We start from the raw sequence: 25,588 nt of genomic DNA, 5'->3' as shown, positions 1-25,588 counted from the left end.
AAATTTGAATCTGTACTATGAAGAGTTTTTAATAAATAAGCTCTGCATAAGAGATTATTTTAATATTGAAAATAAAATATGTAAGGAAACCAGAGTAGTTTGTCCTTTTTATTTTATTTTAAGGATATTACTTTTTTTGTTGTTAAATGAATGGAAAACCTCTGAGGATCTTCAATCTTTTTATATCAGTTTTTAATTTTTAATATATTGTGGGGTTTGGGGTTTTTTTAAATATTAGTTATTGGGAGTGTGATGATCAGTTTTTCCTCTGTTACCACTGCGCTGAAGAGGAGTAGGGGGTCAGCTGTTTTGAAAGTGGTTCCAGAGCTGTGCTTTCTTCTGTCTGTAGTCCTGAGCTTGGAGGACAATGCTAGAACTCTTACTGATCATCTCAGTATGTTTTGTTGAAAGATTTAATAGAACTCCACTGGCTTTTTTACTGACTGATGCCGTCTTCTATAAATAAGCTTTTTCTTTATACTACAGGCTGGCTTGTCTAGTCTCCTTCCAAAACTAAGACATAATAAAGAGCAGATACTCTTCTATATTGTTGATTAAAAATCTTAGCAAAAGGTCTGTAAATTAAGTAAATATAAAGCTGTGATTCTTTCCGAGAATAGTGTGAATTAGTGTCAAATGTAGGAGTGGCTATAGTAAAATAAACAAATTAGAAAGTTCTGTGTGGCAGTATGACTTACTATTTGTGCATGAGAACATTTTTGATAAATGAGAAAACATCACAGCTTTTACTGTGTTTTTTTCAAGTCTGTAGTTTTTTCTCACCTGTAAAAGATATCTGGTTTTTATAAATCTAGCAGGAGACAGATCTTTTGTATGTGCTTCCTGTCTGGAGTGCTCAGACAGGAGCACTCCCGTCTGAGTGTTTTCCCTTTAATGATCCAGAGATCCAAACAGATTGCATCTCCTTACTTAGCTAGGAGGGAAAAAAAAAGGCCAAAAGTCAGTGAGGTATATAATAAACTAATTACCTTGATATCAGAGTTTAATCCAAAGATTTCCAGTTGTATTTATAAAAGTTACATTGTCGTTCTATGAGAAGATAATTTTTCCAGCCAAGTGTCCTGAAGAAGTGAGTTACTGCGTCTGCCTGCTACTAGCTAATTTCTAGCAAATGAGACTAAAGGATGGATGTCTCAGATGTAATTTATTTCTTCTAGATTTCATGAACATTTACAGCTGAGTGGAAACAAGATGCACTGTTTATTCTTCATTGCAGTAACTTGGGGAAAGCATAGTCACTATCTGTCCTTCTAGTGATGACTTTCTGGGAAGGCACCAGGTCTGCACTGCCAAGCCTTTCCACACAGGTGTCATTCCATATGAGCTGCAACAGGTGCTGTCTCTTGGCTGTCTGAACGCCCTGCAAGCAAAGGATAGAATCAGGATTTGCATGAGCTGTGTAGGATCACTGCTGGCGTTGGATGGGGACTGTAAAAGATGGGAAGAGGTAGTGGAGAGGAGTGAACGTGATTGGGAAGATCAGGAATGTGACTGAACATGAGCCTTATAGCGGTTGTGGAACCTGGGGATGTGACAAGATGTGGCTTCAGATGTGTTGAGGCAGAGAATTACTTTTTTCTTCCCCATGCCCTCCTCTATCAGTTTTGTTAAGAGGAATTCTCCCTGAAGCACCCTATAGGACTTGGGCTGTCTTGTAGTGCTGCAGCAGCTGTACTGGCTCAGTGGGGTGCAGTGGGCTGCATTCATGCATGGTACATGCAATTTTAACGTGAATTGGAGTCCCTTGAAACTTCTGTAATTTACATTAACTTATGTGACCTCAGAGGTTGCCCTGGTAACTGTGTCCCCGGAGCCTCTGTAAATATATACCCGAAAGGTGGCTCAAAGTCTACATGCCAATGCAGTGTCTAAAAATATTGAGTAATTATGTTTATGTTTAAGATTGCTATATCAAGGTGGTTTGGATTACCCAAATATAAAAATAAGAAAAATGTTCAAGATCTCATGCTCTTGGAAATCATGTGGCTTGAAAATTCCTAAAAAGGTATCATGAGCACTCTTCCAAATTATGAGCCATTATTTGATGATGCCTTCTGCTTTTACTTTAATGACATAATTAACGAATTAAGTTCGTTTAGTAAGAATTATATTTAGGTCATTAGAAGAATGACACCTGTCTTCATGAGATATAAAAGAAAGAGGTGTGGATCAAGGTACTTTCACACTGTTGGCCTCTAGAAGAAGCTGCCAGATACAATATTGTAACTGGAGACAAAAGTAATATTGCCTTGAGTGGTTCTTTTATAAAAGCTTCAGTAGAAACCAGTTACACAATGATGGAATAGTCAGCTGAACTAGTCTCTCTGTGTCTAATTCTCCAGTATTCGAGTAGATTATATAGTGATTAAATTCATTAATAAAATTAATGAATTTGTAAATAATAAATGATGAAATTAATTAATAAAATTTGTTTTCCCCCCATATGGAATATCCATATTGATTAGTATTACCAGTTGAATGTTTGATACTTTCGCAGAGTTTTGGTAAATATAATTTCTCGTCATTTTAAGGAATAATTCTCTTCATTTTTAAGCATTTGTTCCCTTTCTTTCCCTCCCTCACGCATAATTGTGAACCCTGAGCAGGAAGTGACTTAGTAGTGTTGGCACCTTGCATTTGTTTATGCAGTTCAGGGGAAGAGTGAGCTGTATTACTACTAGCTTTTAGTTGGAAGGTGAATAGTATTGCCTAAGCCATAGAGTGCCTGTTCTCTCATACTTATCTTGGTTTCTGAAAGCTTTTTCTTTTGTTTTGTGGATTTTCATGACCAGCTATAAATAGAAATTGTAGAAACCAGTCTAGTTTATTCCATGTAAGACAAAGTGGGACTTCTAAATCTGTACTTAAATCTTGATGTGTGGCGCACATTTAAATTTAGTAGCTCTACAGCTTGGTTTCAAAACATATGGAATTTGTTTTGAATAAGGAATGGAATTTCCTTAGTAAGACAAGAATTTAGGCTACTGTCATGAAGACTTCCTAGTCTTACTGTAATTTCAATGAAATAAGAAAATCAGAAATGTATACATCACTGGTAGTTATTGAATGATAAATAAAAGAATTGACCAACAATATATTAAAATATCAAAAGGTATAACAGCATATACAATTAATAAGCTTTTGTAGTAAAGTGAGAGTGGTCCATTCCTGAAGGAAATGTCTATTCTTTAAAGGGAACCAAAGCGATATTCTTTAAACTAGTTTGTAATACCAATTTATCTATTACTATCTTTATTTAACAGAATTAATTTATCTAAATACTGTGTTTAAATAAGGAAAAAGATTACCAGGTGAATGTTTTGACTATATCAAACAAGCTTCAGAAGGTCACCGATGTTATAAATACTGACCTGCTGTGACGACATACAGATAAACCGAAGAAAAACCTATACAGAAGTACTCCTCATCTCTGTTGCTGTGTATTAGGGAGCTGACTGTGAGATAAAGAATACATAATCAAGTACCTTGTCTTTCATATTCCTGAATCTTAGTCTTATCTTTATATTCTTCATATTCTTTATAATTCTTCATCTGGTGACAGCAAGTAAGCCTGTCCATTTCCCTCAGACTTTGGACTGCATTTATAGAGTTTAAAGTCAGTTAAAACAAGTGAATCTCACATAGTGAGGCAGAATTGCTGCCTGAATTTGGAACAATTTCCTGAAACTGGTTAAAGTCTTTAGATGAGAAGCATCCAAAAAATTTGCTGTTGTTTAGCCTTTGGTTCAGCTGTTCAGTTTGTTTCTGGAACCAGCCAGCGGATGTGTGTGCAGTCTCACCATTAGCACTTGTTGCCATTCAGTTACTCATTTTTATGATTTCTCCACACACTGATGGATCCCAAGCTGTGAGAAGTCTGCCAGTTTTTCTTGAAGAGTCTTGTATTGCTAACGTGTATGTTGTTCAGTTGTGTCCACAACAAAATGATGTGTGTGGCAGACTTGCTGTTCATAAAGTTATGTTTATACCTGGAGTCTGGGTTTGGATACAGTAATTTACTTTTAACCTCAAGCAGAATTGCAATCTTATTACCATACAACATAGAATTTTAGGAAGGTTGCCTGTGTAAACATTTCTTTTTAGCTGCCAGTGTCTTAAATCAGTGAATAATATACTTGCATACATTCATAAAATGTATCTTTTTTCTCTGCATAACATTTGTTCAATCTGGCATATGGGAGCAAAACTTGAATCATCATTCTGTAGCTGCCATACATTTATACAAAGTGCAGTGAACAGCTAAATGGAGGAGAAAATTTTTAGATATGTTTTCATACGTCTTGAAATATATTATTGTTGGTATGATGTTGCTTTACCAGCTATTAATTAGTTAGGAGGTAAAAAAGGATTACAGTCCTGTAAGATTTGCTTAAAGTTGAACATACGTTAACATAGCAAGTGGTGGGGTTGTTGAACTGTTCATTTAGGGATTTAGGGATTCCTGACTTCCAGCACTTCCTTAAAAGAGTGACTGAGTTTTGCTAGGAGTCAGGAAAATGGATCACTTACAACAGGTTTGGTGGAAGCAGCTGTAAATTGAGCTCCAAAAGTCGATAACTGTTCCAGAAATTTTGGGTCTATCTAATAGCAAAATTTCATAAAAGTTTTGAAGTTTTTAATTTTTTTTTAATGTATTCTAGCCTTGCCTAGTTTATAGACATCCAGAGTTACCTAGTAGTGTTATAATAGACAAAGTGTCTAACATCACACTTGCTTTGAGTTACATTTCATGTATCACTTACAAATTAATCAGAAACTCTGAGAGAAATGCGGAGTGTAAGTCATAAATCTTAAACAGCATAGAAGATGTTCTCTTGAAGTTTTTCAGAATGTTTATGATCAACATTAATAACTAGTAAACCGTGGTTTGTGTAGTGTACCACGTGTCATGAAGGACTTTTCAACACTGCTTTTATCGGTTCTTGCTTTGTTAACTAGTGCATAAGCTGTCTGCTCAAATGGTATCTCTCCTCTCTAATTAACACAACACAGAAATATGTGTGAATTAGCTGATCATTGGCCAGATCTGAAGGATGGTGGTGAATGGAGTTACATCCAGCTGGCACTCGTCCAAGTGGTATTCCCCAGGGCTCAGTACTGTATTTGTTCCTTTTATCCTTTAAAAATGTTCTTACCCACTTTCCGAGGTTGCATTCCTTTGGCCATCAGTCATGGACAGTTAAACCTTTGGCTGTCCAGTATCATTCTGTTCGTGCATTTTCAAGGCCCCTGCCATCTTTCCAGCTCTGTGCTTTATTATGGAATTGCAGCCTGTTTATTCTACACAGGTCATCTATTCCTTACTGCTGTCCTTCAACTACAAAAATATATAGTGTTACATTGCACAATCCACCAAAATCTAAACCAAAGCAGGTGATAATCACCTGGTCATTAGATCATTGCTGTCACAACTAGGCAGGCTAAAACCTGACATGCCTCAGGCTTTTGGTATTTTTTTAGCTCAAAGCCCATTGCCCCTCAGTAGCAATGTCTACAGAATAATGCTCCAGTCTTACAGAGCTCTGATCTCCCCTAAGAAAAGAAATCATTTGAGATTAGGGCAATCTGAAGAGAACTCATTTCTGAAATCTTATGGTTTAATTCAGGTGTTCTAATGCAGACAAAAGCCTGACGGTAAAAGGAAGTTTTGTGACTTTACTGCGTGTATCCAGCACTTGTCAGTATCTGCTAAGGCCAGCGGAATGGCTGGTTTTGAGGCAGTTTACAGCTATCTTGGTAGAAAAAGGGGTGAATAGTAAGTACAATGCTGGTTTTAAACACTTCAGGCAATACCTGAATTTCCTGCATTGAAAGAAATACCACAATAGGGATTTTGACACAGGTTTAGATCTGCTCTGAAACCTTTCCTCTTCCCTCTCAAAATTGCCAGGAACTTCTGTGGGAAGACATGAGGTCATGCTCTGATGAGATAAGCCTCTGATAAGTCTTGCTTAGAGGAGATAAGGAGTCTTAGTCTGTGTAGTAGCAGAGAGTAGTCTTTGAAGAGGCAAGTACTCTACACCTGCCCTTCTTGGAGCAGAGTTTGATCTCTTGGGAGATCTTGGCAGTGCTGGTAATGTCTGCTGAGGAAATCTTAGTGAGAGGCAGTAAAGCATTCAGATGTTTAGATCTCAGTGTTTTATATCTGTTTCATTTCAGTGAAGCCAGAATGAAAAAATGAAGGAAAAAATTGTTCTTTGGGCTAAAATTTTACTCCCCTCTGGGAGTCAGGACATTGTGGAAAGTAGCAGTATATTTGCTTTTCTTGCAACTTAGCTGTGTCTGCCACAAGGTTTAATGACATGAGAACTCCAGTAGGATTGTGTCTTCTTGGTTGACTTTAGATCTTTTCACAGATTTATTTGAAATCAAGCAGTAAGTTTTAAAGTTAGGAGAAAGAATGCATAAGAGATAGATGATGTGATCCCTAGGATTATTTTCCTAGGAAACCATCTAAAACATAATATACAGTTCATTGGTAGCCCTGGAAACAGCCTGCTTCTATCTCAATCACTTTTATCATCATGAAGCTCACTCTACCATGATTTCCTTCCTTCTCATAAATCTTTTAAGAAATAGTTTTCATTGTAACTAAAGACCGTTGTGAGAAGTGTGCAAATACTGTGGTAGGGAAAAGGTTCTATGTAAGCTGGGATACTTCTGGTGTATTTGAGAGCAGAACATTTAACAGAGATATCTAAAGGTTGAGTTCCTTAACATTTTGGAAATAATATTGTTCTGGATTGGACTGGCAGAAGATGATGGGTATTTTAATGAAGGGTGTTTATAATAAATTACTGAGGCCAAAATTTATCCTTTATGATGGAATGTGTGCAACTGCAATTGTTCTTAAAAAATGCTAAAGTAAATAATCCGGTGCAATAGGCTGGGACCAATTTGTTGTTGGTTTTCCAAATTTGGAAAATTTTTGCACTTTTCTATTGAAAAGTTACTTTCCTATTTCTATAGCTAATTTACGCTTTGTCAAAGGATTGAAATAGAGCTGCAGCATAAAGCAAGTTACTGAAATAAGGATTCAACATGTATTGAATGAGAAGTTACCAAAGATCAGTGAAATAATTTTATCGCTTATTGTTTGTTCTTTCCTACTGAACTATACTGATAGTTAAAATCCAATTACATGGAAAATTTGCCAGCAACAAGTTGCTACAGATACAAATAACACAGTTCCACTAATATTGCCCGAATGCTTTTGCTGTATTCAGTTAACTTTGTACCTCAGAGAATTTGTTGATTTATAGCATTTTCAATTATAAGGCAACTATTTTTAGTTCAGGAATCAAAGTGGATAATAGATAATGAATTCTATATTCAAATATAAAAATATGCAAAATGCAGTATTCAAATAATTTAATATTTTTGTGAACTTTTCAATTAGCCATTAAATCAAATTAATTCAGCAAATTATTTTCCTTTAGATGTATTCTTTCTACTCTGGCCTAGTACAGAAATGTAAATCTTCTAAATCTTCTATTCTGCTAATGGCACATCTGCTTCCCCTCAGTTCTTATGCTTCCCTTTTGGCTCCTCTGTCATTTCAAACTCAAGTTCTGTTGAGTCCAACAGAGCAAGTCATGTTGCAGCATAAATTTACAAAATTTTGTAGAAATCCAAGTAAAGTTGGTTAAAGACGTACTTTTGAAATGTTTTACATACAGTCTATTTTTAAAGAAAAAAAAAAGCAAGAGTTTTAAATTCTAATGTCAGTGTTTTTCTTTTTTTTAAAAAAAATCTAATAATCTCTTTGGCTTTGTAAAAAGTTAAAGATTTAGTGTTTTAGTCTCTGTATCAGGTAAACTATTCTGAGAGTTATTTAATATACAAAATGTCCTTCCTTGAGATTGCTTTATGGCATTTGAATGCTTGTCTTTATTTTCAGGGTTCAAGTGTAAGTATTAATACTGAAGGCTTGTCTGCTTTTGACTAGATTTATTGGTGCAGGTGACATGAGGGCCAGCTCTATTTTTAGGGACCACACAGATTCTAACAGGAGGCTTATTTTCCTGGTACAAGTAAACGACTGGGAGGAATAAGCTAAGTAACCAAAAGACACATTTGCAAATATAACCATGTCCATTCTAGTACTTTTCTGGTACACTGGTGTCATTTACGGCTGGGATTTTCTTTACATTACTGTCCACTCTACAGCCCAAATTTCAAGTACAATCTAAATATACTCTCCACCTCTACATCTGCTTATGCTATCTGCATGCTTTATGTACAGAAGTGGTTCCTGTGATACATTTTTAGTTCTGATTAACAATATTAGGAAAAGAAAAAAAGCATATTTTGCACAAAGGTTTCCATGTTGAAGGTGAATGTTCAAATAATTTTAAAATAATAAAATATGAACTATTAAAATCATAAAACGTATTTGAAAAGTTTTGTTAAATCAGTAATTTTAACAAAATAGAGAATAAACAGTTGAATGTAGAAAGCTGGGAGAGCAAAGGGGTTCACTGTGATGAAACAGCTTTAGTTTCTGTCTCTCTACTACACCAAACAAGAACAAAACCTCTCCCCATGAAGTCGTTTAATCACTGTGAGTTAGCATGGTGGGTGGCTATAAGGTTGAGATAAGGAAAATTAATATAGTTTCCAAGTATTATCTAAACTTTTCTTCAGCCTTTTCTTGACCACTCCAGGCATGCACATTTTTTTCCTATTGGTTTAGGCAGACAGGCCTTTGTGGTGGGACACTGACCTCATTTCAAAGGACAGGGGTAGCAGCACCCTTTGCTGCTGAGCAGAATCAGTGGAGGCCTTTGGTCTCAGAGTGAGCAGACAGTAATTCAATTTGAAGAAAATAGATGACAAAATTGTTTTGCTTCTGTGATTGGTTTTAGATTTGGATGTTATGTTTGTGCTCTACACTGTGACTTCTTTGAGTATTTGTGATATGTAAGATATTTAGAAAGCTGCATATGGTGTATTGAGATATGGTACATGAATATTTTAATGAAAGATTGATGATATTTCTCTTGTATGTCGTAGTGGTTTTAAAAAAAGAAGTCCTGTTTTCCTGGTAGTCTTTTCCTGCACAGAACACAGTTATGGTATTACCATGTTTTCATTATTGCCTATACCACATGTTAAATAGAATGAGCTCTGAAAATTAAAAGTAGGAATATTTTTACCTGCCATATTTTACAGCGATTTGAGTGCGCACTATATCCATAGCCTCCCTCCACATCTAGAAGGGTTGTATACCTTGTTTTACAGTGTTTTAAATTCTTGCATACTTTCTTACCACCCCAAATGTTATAATTCTCATCTGTACTGAGAATTTCTTAGCAACTGCTTGCTAAGATTATGCTGTTGTGATTGGGAATTTAGAAATTGTCTTCAGTGTGTTTGCTCTTGACTCTTGCATATTTTAACATCTTCAAACTGTAGTGTCCTGTAGTGATGCTTATTAAGCATTCTTTACAATGTAAGCTTTTACCAAAATAGATCCCTTTAAAATACTAAGACTCTAGAGAAAACTGACATACCTGTTAATTTTTATTTGTTTAGTTGTAATTATTTGGTAAAGCATACAGATGATTTATTAGGTTTGGTTTGTCAAAGCTATGAACACTTGTATAAATATAAAGATCATATGCCTTGCTTAGTATTTTGCTTAGGGTAAACAAATACTTTATACTATTTGATTTTTGTAGGCTTTCTCATGTCTTTCTGTTACAGGCATCTTGTATTAAATATTTATAGTTCACTGTTATTTCCTAAGTGCTTGTAACTGTTATGAATAATTAAAGAACAGAGTTAAGGGGGAGAAGGACGTTGATGTAGCATGCAGAATGAGAATTTCCCATCATTTTTTGACAACTGTAAATTACATACATCTGAAAATCAACCAAGAGAGCAAGTCAGAAGCAGCCTTATGTGGTTAGTAAAGGTACTTGGGTACTCACATATTCTCTGCCTGTGTGATCGCTGAGCAGTGATAACCTAAGAAGTATTTTTTATCCAATTCATAGCAATTGGTCTCCTTGAAATTCAGCAGCTATTTATCACTGTTTAATTATCATTGCCATCTAAATAATGAGGCTGAAGTAGCAACTCAAAGAAGAATTTTCAAGATAGTATTTGTTTAGGAAGTAGGAGGTTTTTAAAAATTTAAACTTTTTTACATAATTTAATACTGAATTTTGTACATGAACTCTTCATGGCATTGGCTGTTGATAATAGTCATTCTCTTAACTGACAAAAAGGAACTTACCTCAAACCACAAAAGGAGAACAATTCAGCTTGTGAAGTTCCATCTCTTTATTTGAAGTTACCTTGTGAAATTTGTTTGTCCAATTACCATTAGTCAAGAAGCAAATCTGAAGACACCATTCATCAGTCACTAGAATAAAGGAAATCAGCTGATGAATAGAAAGCTTCAGGGCAGAGGTAATGGTAGTTTTTAGAATGAAAAAAAAGCTTTACATTTTATTACTCTTACGCATGAAAGTTTGACTTGGATAAAATAACCTTTAGGTGATAGTTTTACTTCCATGTTGTTCTCTGGAAAACACCTAGCGACAGGAAAGGACACAAAAGAACACCAGGAACTTTCCAAGACAGCAGATGACATTTGGATTGAAATTTGGAAAAATACATGAATTGACAGTACAGGTGGAGGTGAACATTTTACGACATCAGTGAAAAGTGAAATGTGTGATTTAATAGTAACCTTGTGCTGAGTGGCTGGGTGGGATGACCTGTAAGGATGTGTGAAAAAGCCAGTCCTTTAAATTATATAACACATTCATGGTCAATCTGCTGCTTAGTTTTCATGAGCAAGAGTTGTTGACAGTTAAGGGATTATCATGTAGTTATAATATTTCTCACAGTAGAGTCAGTGTACTTTTCTGCTTTCCAACTAAATTAGTCATTCATAACAAACACAATTATTTTCATTTGTTGGCTACATTTGCAGCATGGAAAAATATGAATCTTGCCTACATAGAATGAGGCGTCCTTTGTTTTTTTTCGTATTTAAATACATGTAACTTCATGGAGTGTGTACCTGTAATGACGTCCTAAGATCCATGCTCTACAAGCTTGTTTTTGTCAGGTGGTTTGTTGTAAATCTAATAACATAGTGTCTCAGCCTGCTAGGTAGGAATGTTGGTAAAAAAAGCCAAACCAAAACCAACAGTTAACATTTGTGGGAGATTCTGGAAAAGCTGCTGGGAAGGCTTTACCAACAGGAGTGGGAAAGGGTAGGGGGGCTTGAACCAGTGCTCACTTTTACCTCTTGCTGATCAGACCATTGGCTTGTCTTTCCTCTGCAATGCTGGAGAAGTGAAGCAGCTGTCTGCAGACCTGCATCTGAAATTACAAAAATCTTAAATACAGCTATTCTGTTATATTTTGAAGTCACCCACATGCTGTATTTTTGCTTTAAAGCCTGACAGCTGTGTTACTTATTTTGCCAATTCAGTCAAATTGTTGTTTATGACTTTAACAAGAAATGGAAAAATGCTGTGCTTTCTAACAGTGGAACTTACATCCAGCTATGAATACTTGAAAAAAATCTGATATTCAACTTCAGACTGATTGCTGTGATATTCCGCTTATTAAATCTTGTTGATAGGTCTTGATTAAAATGCTCCTGAAAGTGCATTATAGCTATAACATTTGGGTATTTAAAACATTATTGTAGAACTGAAAATGAAAATGCTGAGAGCTTAAATGGATGTGCGTGTATGCAGAAAGAGCATCTTGCTGGTTTTAGGGATGGCAGTGAAGACTCGGAGCCTTCTTCACTCCTGAGCCACACTGAAACCTGTTAAGCCAATTTATGTGTTCAAATCCTTCAGTACCTTCATAGAGAGAGAGGGCCAATTTGTCATCGTCAGTCATTATTCAAGCTAAAAGCATGTGTAACTACTATTACTTTTTCTGATAATTGATGGCTGAAAAAGTAAATGGTTATAATAAACATAAGTTTATAGTAGTTAAAATGGTCTGTTTGTCATAGTTTGGATATAATTTCTTAAGTACACGAGAAATTAGGAGTGTGAAATACTTTCCACTTACTTATCTAGGGCTGAAATTCTTTTCATGTCATCAAGTAATTTTTAACAGCTTTCTGTCAGTGCAGTTTTCTCAGTTTAAGACTAAACAGTACATATTAACTGCTGTTTTTCATAAATAATTATTGTAGTTTGTATGAATTTGGTTAAAATATTGGTTGTTTTAATCTGAGATATACATGTTTTGCTTTTATTGAGTTTGTAAAAACGAGATACCTCTTCTGCTCCATTGGAAATGCTACCCAGAAGCCCGAACTGTAACCGACTCAGAAAGACGGAGAACTGCGATGTTCATGCCAACCATAACTCAGGCTTTGGCTCTCTCAGTGCTCACAGCAGTCTGGGTAGTTTCCTTAAATGCTTCTTATTTATTTTCTTTTGAGATCAGACTGTTTTTCCCCTTTCCCCTGCTCATCTGTATTGTAAATTAACCCCTGAAACCAAATGCCACTTCATTTTAATTTCATAAATATGCAGACATAATTATATATGAAAGAATGCCTCAATGGTATTTGTATTTAATTTTTGGTACTGTATTGTAATATTCAGATATATTATATGCTATATATATATTATATAACGTATTGATATATAATTATAATGTATATAGTATAATATAATTATATTATAAAATTATGTTATAAAATTAAAGAATCCTAGAGTGGTGTGCATTAGAAGGGAGATTAAGGATCATCTAGTTTCAACCCCTCTGCCATGGGCAGGGATACCTTCTACTAGACTAGGTTGCCCCATCCAGCCTGGCCTTGGAGTTCTCTCATTATGTGCATAGCTTTATAAACATACCTGTGTTTCTCTAAGTTATAGTAGTTGCTGCTAGAAGACAGCATGAAACATAGCATCGTGAAAGTGCAGAATGGAGAAGTCTTAGTTACTCTAGACCTTTTAAAATTTAGGTCAGCATCAAACATAGTTAAAGTAGTTACAGCTCCTTTATTATTTTCAGCAGAATAAGCAATATGAAGTTGTTTCCTTTCTTTGGAAAAAATTATGGAGTGGATTTATGTAAGAGCTGAATGAGAAGGGAGCAAGCAGCATCATGCATGTGGATGCCTTGGGTGTCTTGGTGGAAGAAGTGGATTGTAGCAGAGGATCAGGGAAAGCTCCCCCGTGGCATACTGTGGAAGTACTTGAATGCTGAAGGACCTAAGGATGTTTAAGAATTCATTAGAGAATTCGACAAATTAGAGGAGTGGGAAATCACCAACCGTATGAAGGTCAACAAGGGGAAGTGTCAGATTCTGCACCTGGAATGTGGCAACTCTCCATGTTCATACAGGCTGGGGAATGAGATGCTGGAAAGCGGGGCCATGGAAAGGGTCCTGAGGGTCCTGGTTGAGGGCAAGTTGACTATGAGTCAGAAGTGCTCTGGCAGCCAGGAGGGTCAGCCATGTCCTGGGGGGCATCAGGCAAAGCATCACCAGCCGGTCGAGGGAGGGGATTGTCCTGCTCTGCTCTGCACTGGTGTGGCCTCACCTTGAATATTGTGTGCGGTTTTGGACACCACAATATAACAAAGACATTAAGCTGTTAGAGAGAGTCCAAAGGAGAGCAATGAAGATGGTCAGGGGCCTTGGAGGGAAGCTGTATGAGGAGCAGCTGAGGGCACTTGGTCTGTTCAGCCTGGAGAAGAGGAGACTGAGGGGAGACCTCACTGCAGTTACAGGTTCCTCATGAGGGGAAGAGGAGGGGCAGGCACGGGTCTCTTTTCTCTGGTGACCAGTGACAGGAGCTGAGGGAATGGCCTGAAGTTGTGTCAGGGGAGATTTAAGTTGGGTATTAGAAAAAGGTTCTTCGCCTAGAGTGTGGTTGGACACCGGAACAGGCTCCCCAGGGAAACCTGACAGAGTTCAAGAAGCGTTTGGGTGATACTCTCAGTCCTGTGGTGTGACTCTTGGAGGTGGTTCTGTACAGGACTAAGGGTTGAGGTCGATGATCTTTGGGAGTCCCTTCCAACTCGGCATATTCTGTGAAGACACCAACATACAAGAAATATTAGATAATGGTTTCTTTATACTCTTGTAAACTGATCAAATGACTAAATAAACAGGAGAATTTCAAAGAAAGCCCTAGTCTATACTGTATTTGCAAAACCATATCCTGTTATTTCCTTGCTCTTTGGGTTAAATTGCCTGCTATAAAAGCAGCAAGGCCAACACACAGGCTACCATTTTTTGCTGCCCTGTCTAATAGGTAGTGGGGAAGTGATATTGTCATATCATAGAGTCGGGAATTTTCTGGTGTCTTGTTTTCTTGAAATGAGGCAGAACCAAATGAGCCCAAGAACCTGAGAACCCTAATTCTGTTATTTTATGCTGTTGGCAGTTACCAGTATCTTGCCGTAATATTTATTATGTTTTATGAAATTGTTGATGTACATTCTGTGAGGTGGACCAAGATGGGAGATTTTGTTTTCCCTAATAGAATTGTGTGGGAAAAGACCTTTAAGATTATCAAGTCCACCACTAACCTAATGACATAAAGCTCTCTTGTCAGGTCATGTAAGATCAACAGAACAGTTTCAACTGCATTGATTTTAATTGAATTTATTTCTTGATAAAAGTGAGTGATTCTTTTCTTTCCCCCCATTTTTAATCTGTTCCCTGTTTCTAGTGGTTATTTTGAACCATCTCTGATACTTAACTGATCAAATGGCAAATTGTTTCAGCTTACTAAAATTGCACAACTAATTTGGAAGAAAATAGATTTTTTGTTTCCTGAGGTAGTGAGGTAAAATTAATTTACTGTGTTCAGACAGGTGCTAATGAGGGCCTGAGGAGCTGGAGTGGGGAGAATGGAGATGCAGCTGGGGCAGGAGGAGGAAGAGACAGGACAGAAAATTAATATTTTGAAGAGGGAATTTGTTTATCACGAACCATGCAATTTGCCCATCTGAAATAATATGGGTAGTTTTTGTTTGAATATTGAGCTAAGACTTGCCCCGTGTCCATATTCCTTTAAGCATAGAATTCCTTTAGTAAAAAAAAAGATTAAAAAAAAGGAAGAGTTGTTATTTGTTATTTAACAATTGTTAGTTGTTATTTGCCTTCTCATTGTTATTTATAACACTGTATAACTGGGTCGGCTGGGGTCAACCTACCACACATTGTAAAAATAAATTTCTCTTAAAAAATTTCTGCGAACAACAGATATGTCATGAATACCAATTTGGAGAAATATTTAAATGCTGAGCACAAATATAGTGATTCACGACAAGTAGGAGGCCCTGTGTTTTCCAAATAGCTGATGTTTTGTCTCCTCCCAAATAGTTGTTATTTCAGTTGAGGACTCTACTTTGTCTTAAATAGAACTGCTTGGTGCTGTGTACAGTTAAACAGTGGCTGCAGTTCCATTCAGAAACTATTGTACACAGTGTGATTTAACGTGTGCCATTTCTGAAGTGTTTGGGATCCTGTCAGCTGAACTGCTAATTACTTGCAGAGTTTTTTTCTTGTTTTGGCTTTCACATGCTCTGGAAGCTTTGGACTGCTGTGTTAAAGCATTACAAAGTTACGTGCCTTTTAGTGAATCTGGGTCACTGTGTTAGTAAGAATCCTCTAGTAATGGCAAATTAAAAGGTACTGACTAGGGAGAACGGAGATGCTTGGCTGGAGGAATGAGGCTGAGTGGTGGCTGTCAGCAGATTCTTCTGCTGAGTTGTTGATTGCAGGAGAATTGGGCTGAGAGAGGGTGCATTGAGGACACAGAGCTCCTGTCTTTGGGGACGTGGCTCCTAATGGTGAAATGCCTTTCCTGCACCACCTTCTCTCTTTCTCTCCACTTTTTCCCTTTTTTTGCCCACACTCTTCTAAAGAAGACTCTCAGTCTGCCTTTAACTGGTTGCAACTTTTGAAAGAAATGCTAAATTTTGTGTAACAAAGATGAAATGTTGCTGATTTGAGTTACCTGCTATTTTTCTTCCATTTATCTAATGACTTGTTCACACAAAAACTTGCTTAGCCTCTTTTATAATGCTGCATGTTATGTTCTGGAATGAGTTGGCAGATGTATGTTGGTAAATTATACATAATATGAGGGGTTTTGTGTGTGTTTACAAAAATTAGTGATCCTGTTTATTACTGCTGTTTCAGTTACAGATATTTTTTCAAAGAAAACCCTAAATATTTTTGTGATAAAAATACTTATAAACATAAGGATAATTTGATATTTATGTTGCATTTGTAACTAATTTGCTGCTCTATGCCTGCATTTATATCTCTAAAACCACAGGTTAAGCCTTGGAAAAGAACAAATTACTGAGATTATAATATTTTTTAACAAAATGCGTTTGGAAATTGGATATTTTAAACTACTGACTTTAAGTATCTGTGGTTTTTTTCCCTTGAGTAGACCTAACTATGCACAGACACACCTGAATGCTTTCTTAGTTATGAAGAATATAAAATTCAAGTTTTTTGGTTTGTGGAGTTCTGAAGAAAAATGCTTAGGAATCTTAATTAAATAAACAAAGTTTCAATTTTTTTTTTTAACTAAGTACTTCCTGAAAAAGGCTTATTATACATCATATTGTTAAGCTAGGTGATTTTGCAATTGTTGCCGAATTGCATTTGGTGAAGACAGGCAGTTTTTGTACTCAAATTGGCCACTTAAGCATCACATCCACTATAAAAGCAAGTCATCAATGAGTTATATCATGTCAGAAGAGTAGTTCACTCTGTGTTCATCATGAAGATCATTAGGCTGCTGGTTCTCTTCATAAAATAGTGAATTGTACTGCAACTGTTGGCTACAGATGTACATCAAATTACATCTAAAACAACTTTTACACTATATGACATGAAATAATGGTGTAATTTAAAATAAATTAAAATTAACCAAACTTAGGCATGGCCTGTGTTCTCACTTACAAGTAATTGCTCAGAGTATTGGCACAACACTGGCCCTCAGATTCACAAACATGTCACTTAATTCAGAACTTACATGCAAAAAAATTGATTTATTTATTAGCTCTTGAGACACTGTACATACTTGCAGTCTTGTTACCACACAATGTGTGCCCAATATGTATGGGCATTGCCATCTCATTGCTAGGATGAACGTCTCACATTTATCTTGTTTCTGAGCCTTTTGGGGATGAATTAAGTAGGTATTCTTGGGTCTGTGGCTCCTGTAGACTGTGTGCTGTCATTATCTCAGAGTGTGTGAGTTTTCTCACAAGTTGTCAAAGCTCAGCCATTGACAATCAAAAAACTTGCAGTGAGGTGCTGCAGTTGTGAGGGGCTGGGGGGTGTTTTGTGCTCCATTCCTTGGAGTTGCTTGGTTGGCAGAGCACTTACCTGCTCATGGAGTGGCTGGGCTCTAGTCCCTCAGCCTGGGGTTCTTCAAATGCTCAGCCACATGCTCTCAAGACTAGGATGAAGCTGCCTTCCACATTTCGATTAACCTCTGGTATATAAAAGCAAGTGGAAATTTTTTACGGTTAGAGCATAAGCAGGTAGCAGCAGGACCTGTCACTTGGGGAAGTGGGTATTCCTCTGAGAAGGTAAAATTCAGTGTTCAGGTCCCTGCTACATGGACTATCAGTGTATTTTGCATTCAGGGTCACCAAGTGAAATGTTTATGGAGCAGTGACATCAGGGACTTTCACTTCCCAGATGCCAGACAAGTGCTCTAAAAATCTGTCACTGTGATACTTCCTCTTGTTACCATTGTCTATTCTTTTTAAAGTCCTCTGTCTCAAAGAAAACTTTATTGGGCTAAATGCAGGTAGAGGCATTGATCTTCCAGTCCTAATTAGCAAAACCACTGCATCGAAGCTGCAGGTGGCTGCTTTAATCATGGAGAGAGAGGCAGGATTGCAGGCATCCACCTTCAAACTTTCCGTTAGTGAGTGGGAGGATCATGTATTGAGAGGTGGAAGGACTAACCTGCACTGTGCTCAGGTTGCAGCCCCACACTTAGTTGACAAGCCTCTGCCTCCGACTGTAAATGTTCTAAATTCCACTGGACCAAGCGGTACCTAAACATCTTGGTAACTCCATGTTTGAATGTTTTTCTTGCAGTACTGCTTCTGGGGCACGATTCATTTGGACATTTACAGGTCATAAAGTTCACTCTCTGCTTCCCTTCCTTTAGCAGATGGTTACAAACCTTATACTAGTCATTCTTTTCCTCTGTTGTCCTGGTCTATTAAGTTATCAAATCGCTGTTTGAACTCCACTGCTGTCCCTGTCAGTACCAGTGGTTATTCAAATTGCTTTTAAAGTAATTTTATCATAGAATTGCATAAATTAAAAACTTTGCAGTTCAGGGACGATGTGCATCTCTCCCAGTGTCTGATTCAAGATTCTCTGTTGTTTCCAGAATTCTGTTTTGTAGATAGTGCTTAGTCAGACAACTATTTGTTTGTTGGTACCTTGAGGGGAATAAAGTTATCATGGAGATACTCTTCCCTATTTGTGCTTTTAATCTGTTTTCTCCAGCTGTCTCTGTCTCTTAAGTGCCACAAATGACAGCTGGGATTATTTCTGGTTTTTTTTTAAACTGCTAGATGCTTTTCTTTCTGTTGCTAGGAACTCCTGGATAAACTAAACTCTTTGTGTGGTTGCTTGTAGTGGTTATGAGCAATGTTTCAAAATGGTTTTATGTTTGTTCTAGTCTGTTCCTCTAAAATTCTTGCAGGTGACCTTGGTTGTGGCACCCAGTGTTAGAAAATGTATTGATGGGGTGGTCATTCTGGTTTCAGTGATTAGAATCTTCTGAAGCACAGACAGTCTTTAGGGGAAGTCCTGTTACAATGACAGTACATGTTATAATTTGAAGATTGACATGGTCTTCATTGTATGAGAGATCCTAGAATGACTGAAAGTTGTTTAAGCACAAAAACTGTAGCTGCTTCCTTGGACAGAATTGTGTATCTGCACCGTAGAGTCACTGTCACTTCGAGCATCATGAACAACAAGAACACTGTAAGTCTCACAAATACTGAAAAATCACTCCTGTGTTTGTTCAGATATATAACAGTTTTCTGATGGGCCAATCTTTTTGATTCAAGGCACACCTAAGGCCATGAGAGACCTGACCCAGTTCATGGATGCCACCCCACTTTCAGGGTGAAATCTTCCACATCATATAACAGAATATATCTGTTTCCTTCTTCGTGCCAGACTGTATCGCTGAGGCTCACCAACTTGTTTCACACAGTTTGTGTGTGCTCTATGCAGTTGCATTCTCAGCTTATGAGTGAGAGTTTCTTCCCTGTTTCCTTTCAAACAGGTGGGTAATTCAAACAGGCAAATAATTCTCACGAGTGTTTTTGGTAAAATATCCTTTAAGTTCTCTTTATACAGATTGATCATGACTGCCATGCCTCTGTCAGGATGGGGACTTGCACAGGCAATCCGGTAGCTCCGGGTCATTGATCTCTGGACAAGCAAAAACTTATGAAGGGTGTTCTGGAATTCAGAATGTCTTCACGATCATTTTACACTGTGGTGCAGGCTTTATATAAATAAACAGAGTGGCTAGACTGCTTTACCCTGCAGAAATGCAGAATACTGTGAACTGGCTTCAAATTCATCTGGCAGGCAAGCCAAATAATCTTGCAGGTAGTAGATCAAATTACTCCTCTGATCCACATGCATAAACTCCTATTCAGTGTTTTGGTAACTAGCACTGAGAATGAGGTTGCCTTGGGATGGACCTCTTTACATCAGATGACATCAAGAAATGGAAGATTTTATTTTTCCTTTGCAATTCAGTGCCTTGGATCAGATACAGTCCTGATCACGCAGAAAGGCATAGACCTTCCTTCTGATCATGGCCAGGGGAGGTGATACTTCCCAGGCCTTGATGGTTTTGGTGTTACAAGGTTATCTGTCAGCTCTCTCTCACCAAACGGTTTGAGAAATGTATTTCCCTCCTAGGTCTGTGACTAAGAAATCTGGAGCATTAAGGAGTTTAAAAATGCTTCATTCCAAGCCCTGAAATACCAGAAGGGAACATCATTGCTCGTTTCTGTGGGACTGTCCCTTGCCGCTTTTTCAGGTTAAGAGATGTAGATAGGTAGCCAGACAAGAGGCTAGGCTTAAAACGAAACAAAAACCTCTGTCAACAAAAAGCACATTTGATGGTTTTTTTTAAAAGGAAATTCGATTTTGTTTGAAAACAACCCAAATTACATGTAATGAGATTCTGAGAGTCAACCCTGTGCAGTATCCACTGCAGGTGTTTGATCTCCAGTTAGAAATAAAACAGTCATCTGCAGGGTTATTCGCTTATACTGGTCTCTTGAGAACTTGCATAAAGCAAATTCTGCTGTCATTAAAGGTGCAAGAATTGTATGGTTGATTAAGTTTCTCAAACACGGAACAGCAAATATTGTCTGCTCACTTTACTAATCATTGTTTTCGATGCATGGCTTTTTGGATGCTTATAAATTAAATGACAAAATCAGGATTCTACATTTTTAATTTAATGAAATTAAACATAAAGCACATATGCCCTGAACTGTAAATGCATTTTGTAATGGATGGGTTTTATTTGAACATCTGTTCAGCATAGCAATCATTAAAGGTTTTCTTTCACTTTCCTTTCTGCCATATAAGCAATGCTGATTTGCACTGGAACATACTTCAAATGGAAAACTGTTTGAGGGAATATCAACATTGTTTTTTTAATAAAGCTGGAAAAGTAATTTTTTGAGCTGTGCTCTAATTAGGGTATCTAATGTAAAGATTATTTAATGGAAGTATTAATTCAGACTAAAAGTTGGCTCATCAAGACAAAAAAACCCACAAAACCCCCCCACCATTTTCAGTCTCAGAAAATGCAAATAATGAAATCACACAGGTTTCTTAAATTCAGTTCCTATGGAATTGATTGTACTCGTCATGTGTTACTGATTTATTTGCACTTGTTTGAATTGATACAAACAACAAATAGAGGTAGCTAAATGACTTTTTTTTTTTTAGACTTATATACCCTTATATACCCAAACTTTCTCTAGTAAAGTAAGACCTCTGGGTTATCTCATTTTTTTAAGAGCAAAGGTAAATCACTTTTGCTTCCCTTCCTGACCAGGTCTTCCATTCCATTTATTTCTAATGATATGCTGGTTCTTCGGAAACAGTTTAATCCTCTCAGAAGTTCCCTCTTGAGTTGCTGTCATATTTTCTGAAACTCTGAATTTACAGTGAATTACATCTGCTCCCTGTGTCTCAGTGCAACTTCTTTAGACTATGATGGATAGTTTCCTAGTATAGGAGTGAGATGCATGTGTGAGTGCTGTGGATAGTCTGTGGGAAGAGCACACATGAGTGCAGCAGTGAAGGGAGCTGTGCATAATAAGTGCTGTTAATGTCTCGTATGCTTAGATTAAGACCATGTCCTATGGATTTTATGCAGTTAATTGTGTTTCAATGCACCCTGTCAGCATTAAATAGTATTAAAATATTATATTCTGTACTGACAAGTTCAGCAAGTATCTATAAGGACTTGGAGGAAAGCTTAACTTCCTACTGCCTTGGCTTTAGAACCTTTTACCTCTGTAAGTAGAATATTACTCATAAAATAAAATGCATGTACATACAGGCAGTAATACAACGTTATTATTTCATTAGCATTCAAAACTTGTTTTTTTAAATTTTATGCTCATAAAAATATTTTAAAAAAAGACTCTGGAAGATTATTTATTTAAGCAAGAACAAATATTAAGCCGTTACTAGTATTTTGATTGTGATGATTCTAGTAAGCATTTCTATCTTACTGGTCATTGCACAGACCTTATTGAACTACTTTATGAACTGTCTGCTTTAAGTTGAAACCTATTTCAATGTTGAGCTATATCATACTGATATATGTTTTGTTTCCCTTCCCCTTGCGTGTTTACTAGGATGGTACGAAACAAAAGCGCGAACGGAAGAAGACCGTGTCCTTCAGCAGCATGCCGACAGAGAAGAAGATCAGCAGTGCAAGCGACTGTATTAATGCCATGGTTGAAGGCTCTGAGCTCAGAAAGATTCGATCCAACTCCAGGGTGTATCACCGATACTTTCTTTTGGATGCGGATATGCAGTCTCTGCGCTGGGAACCTTCAAAAAAGGATTCCGAAAAAGCAAAGATTGATATTAAATCAATCAAAGAAGTAAGAACAGGAAAAAATACAGATATTTTTCGCAGCAATGGAATATATGACCAGATATCAGAAGACTGTGCATTTTCAATTATATATGGAGAAAACTATGAGTCACTAGATCTTGTTGCTAACTCAGCGGATGTTGCAAATATTTGGGTTACTGGCTTAAGGTACCTGATTTCCTATGGAAAACATACTCTAGATATGATAGGAAGTACTCAAGATAATATGCGGACTTCATGGCTTTCACAAATGTTCAGTGAATCAGATGTAGATAATTTGGGACATATACCCCTATGTAATGCTGTACAGTTTATAAAAGACTTAAATCCTGGTTTAAAAACTAACAAAATTGAGCTAAAATTCAAGGAGTTACATAGATCCAGGGAAAAAACTGGTACTGAAGTAACAAAAGAAGAGTTTATTGAAGTTTTTCATGAGCTTTGTACCAGACCTGAAATCTATTTTCTGTTAGTTCAGTTTTCAAGCAATAAAGAATTTCTAGATACCAAGGATCTCATGATGTTCTTAGAAGCAGAACAGGGTATGGCACAGGTCACAGAAGAAATAAGCCTTGAAATTATTCAGAAATACGAGCCAGCCAAAGAGGGCCAGGAAAAGGGTTGTCTTTCTATAGATGGGTTTACGAATTACCTTACTTCACCAGACTGCCACATATTTGATCCAGAGCATAAAAAAGTTTGTCAAGATATGAAACAACCCTTGTCTCATTATTTTATAAATTCATCTCATAATACATACTTGATCGAGGATCAGTTTCGAGGGCCTTCTGACATCACGGGTTACATTCGTGCTCTAAAAATGGGTTGTCGAAGTGTTGAACTGGATGTATGGGATGGTCCCGATAATGAGCCAGTGATTTACACAGGGCATACAATGACATCACAGATTGTCTTCCGTAGTGTGATTGACATTATTAACAAGTATGCATTTTTTGCTTCGGAATACCCTCTTATTTTATGTTTAGAAAATCATTGTTCTATTAAGCAGCAGAAAGTGATGGTACAACACATGAAGAAAATTTTGGGGGACAAACTGCATACACAGTCTCCAAACATTGAAGAGTCTTATCTTCCATCGCCAGAATCACTTAAAGGGAAAATTCTGATCAAAGCAAAGAAGCTTTCTGCTAATTGTTCTGGACTAGAGGGAGATGTTACAGATGAAGATGAAGGAGCAGAAATGTCACAGAGAGTGGCGAAAGAGGGGGTAGAACAGCAAAACTCAATGACTGGGAAACGATTTCAGCTCTGCAAAGATCTCTCTGAGTTGGTAAGCATATGTAAATCGGTTCAGTTCAAAGAGTTTCAAGTTTCATTTCAGCTCCAGAAGTACTGGGAAGTGTGCTCTTTTAATGAAGTGCTTGCTAGCAAATATGCCAATGAAAACCCAGGAGACTTTGTAAATTATAACAAGCGTTTTCTTGCGAGGGTTTTCCCCAGTCCTATGAGGATTGACTCTAGTAATATGAATCCCCAGGACTTTTGGAAATGTGGTTGTCAGATAGTAGCAATGAACTTTCAAACACCTGGCTTAATGATGGACCTTAACATTGGCTGGTTTCGACAAAATGGAAACTGTGGCTATGTCCTTCGTCCTGCTATCATGAGAGAAGAAGTATCCTTCTTTAGCGCAAATACAAAAGACACCGTGCCTGGAGTTTCACCTCAGCTGCTTCATATTAAAATCATAAGTGGGCAAAACTTCCCTAAACCCAAAGGATCAGGTGCCAAAGGTGATGTTGTGGATCCTTATGTCTATGTTGAAATCCATGGAATCCCTGCTGACTGTGCAGAGCAAAGGACGAAAACTATGCATCAGAACGGGGATAATCCAATTTTTGATGAAAGCTTTGAATTTCAAATAAATTTGCCAGAACTAGCTATGGTGCGTTTTGTAGTACTGGATGATGATTACATTGGGGACGAGTTTATTGGGCAATACACTATTCCCTTTGAGTGTCTACAGACTGGTTATCGGCACGTTCCTCTGCAGTCTTTAACTGGTGAAATTTTAGCACATGCTTCCTTGTTTGTGCACGTGGCCATTACTAATAGAAGGGGTGGTGGGAAACCTCATAAGCGGGGCCTCTCTGTGAGGAAGGGCAAGAAATCAAGGGAATATGCTTCTATGAGAACATTATGGATTAAAACAATAGATGAAGTGTTCAAGAATGCTCTCCAACCTATTCGGGATGCTACGGATTTGAGAGAAAATATGCAGGTACAGTTTTATAATGAATTTACTGGTTATTATGTGTGTCTTTGTATTATGATGCATATAGAATATATGCTTTTAAGAATTTTGTGAGTTATGCTATATGAGTCTGATTCTGAACAGCTTTAAAAATGGATTATGTCAGAGCAACCTTTTAGGTAAACTGTCTACTGATGAGACCTTGAATGCACATGTGTATTTTGTTGAATGTGAACTGGAAATGTGACTCAAGTGTTATAACTCAGCTCAATGACTCGTCCTATGTCCTTGAAGGAATATTAGAAATACACTAGAAAAATGTATGTCAGTATTTGAGTTTTTAAAAATTAAGTATAAATGAGGGAGGAAAATACAGCAGATAAAAAAAGGAGACTTTAGTGTTTGTTAGAGACCTTCTTGGATGTCCGAGTGTATTTAGCATAGTTTCACTGATGTTTTTTCTTTATTCGCAAATAGAAGGCAGTGCTTTCAGAAAGACCCATTTACTTTCCATGATTCTTCCTAGTAACATGTTAGAAATACATGGATTTAGCACTAAGGTATTAGAAGGCATCTTCTAGAAGAAATTATCTTACCTTAAAGGTCATGTGTGGTAAACACATTGAATTTCAGGAAAAAGTACAGGCTGAGGTGCTTGGTTTTGTGGAAGCCAAGAGATCTCACTTCAAAAGATCCATTATTTGGAGATTCCAGTAAAGATTCCAGGTAAATAACCCCTTTAAGAAATAAAGTTGAGTTGTAAAGTTGTGTTCCATTTAATAAAGCTTTTAACTATCTATATGATATTCTGAGTATTTCTGATGAAATACTCGCAGTGATCAGTAAAATTAAGCATAGTGACCTGTCACTTCAAATGAAGTGACCTGTTAAATCCTCTTGCTTTTAGGCAGTGTTAAGGGGAAACTGATTAAGGAAAATGTCTGAGTCTCAGTTCTGGATTTTAAAGGCATATCAGATAAATTTTCTTCTTGAATAATCTTACATTAAACAGATTTTAATAGTAATACAATTTTAAAACTAATTTTTCTTCATATGAAGGAAGCAATTAGTACATCATTATGAAGCTCTCCCATTCCACTTGGTATATAAAATTGCGATACTAGAAGACAATTAAAAAATACAGGGATGATATTTGGACTTGTTT

At 37.0% G+C, this 25,588-nt stretch overlaps 1 protein-coding gene across 1 annotated transcript in view; it reads left to right on the top strand.

Annotated features, from left to right (window-relative positions):
• Positions 1 to 25,588, top strand: part of PLCL2 (phospholipase C like 2) — a 97,558-nt gene that overhangs the window by 30,141 nt on the left and 41,829 nt on the right. Inside the window, exon 2 of the mRNA XM_008920424.3 lies at positions 21,964 to 24,450. Within this exon, the coding sequence (XP_008918672.2) occupies positions 22,015 to 24,450 (2,436 nt within the window). The 5' untranslated portion in view covers positions 21,964 to 22,014. The remainder of the gene's footprint in view (positions 1 to 21,963; positions 24,451 to 25,588) is intronic.

Source organism: Manacus vitellinus, unplaced genomic scaffold (assembly GCF_001715985.3).
Source record: "Manacus vitellinus isolate BGI_N305 unplaced genomic scaffold, ASM171598v3 scaffold_3_pilon, whole genome shotgun sequence".
Lineage (NCBI taxonomy): Eukaryota > Metazoa > Chordata > Aves > Passeriformes > Pipridae > Manacus > Manacus vitellinus.
Note: the sequence above shows the minus strand (reverse complement) of the source record. Positions and strands in the feature narration are given on the sequence as shown.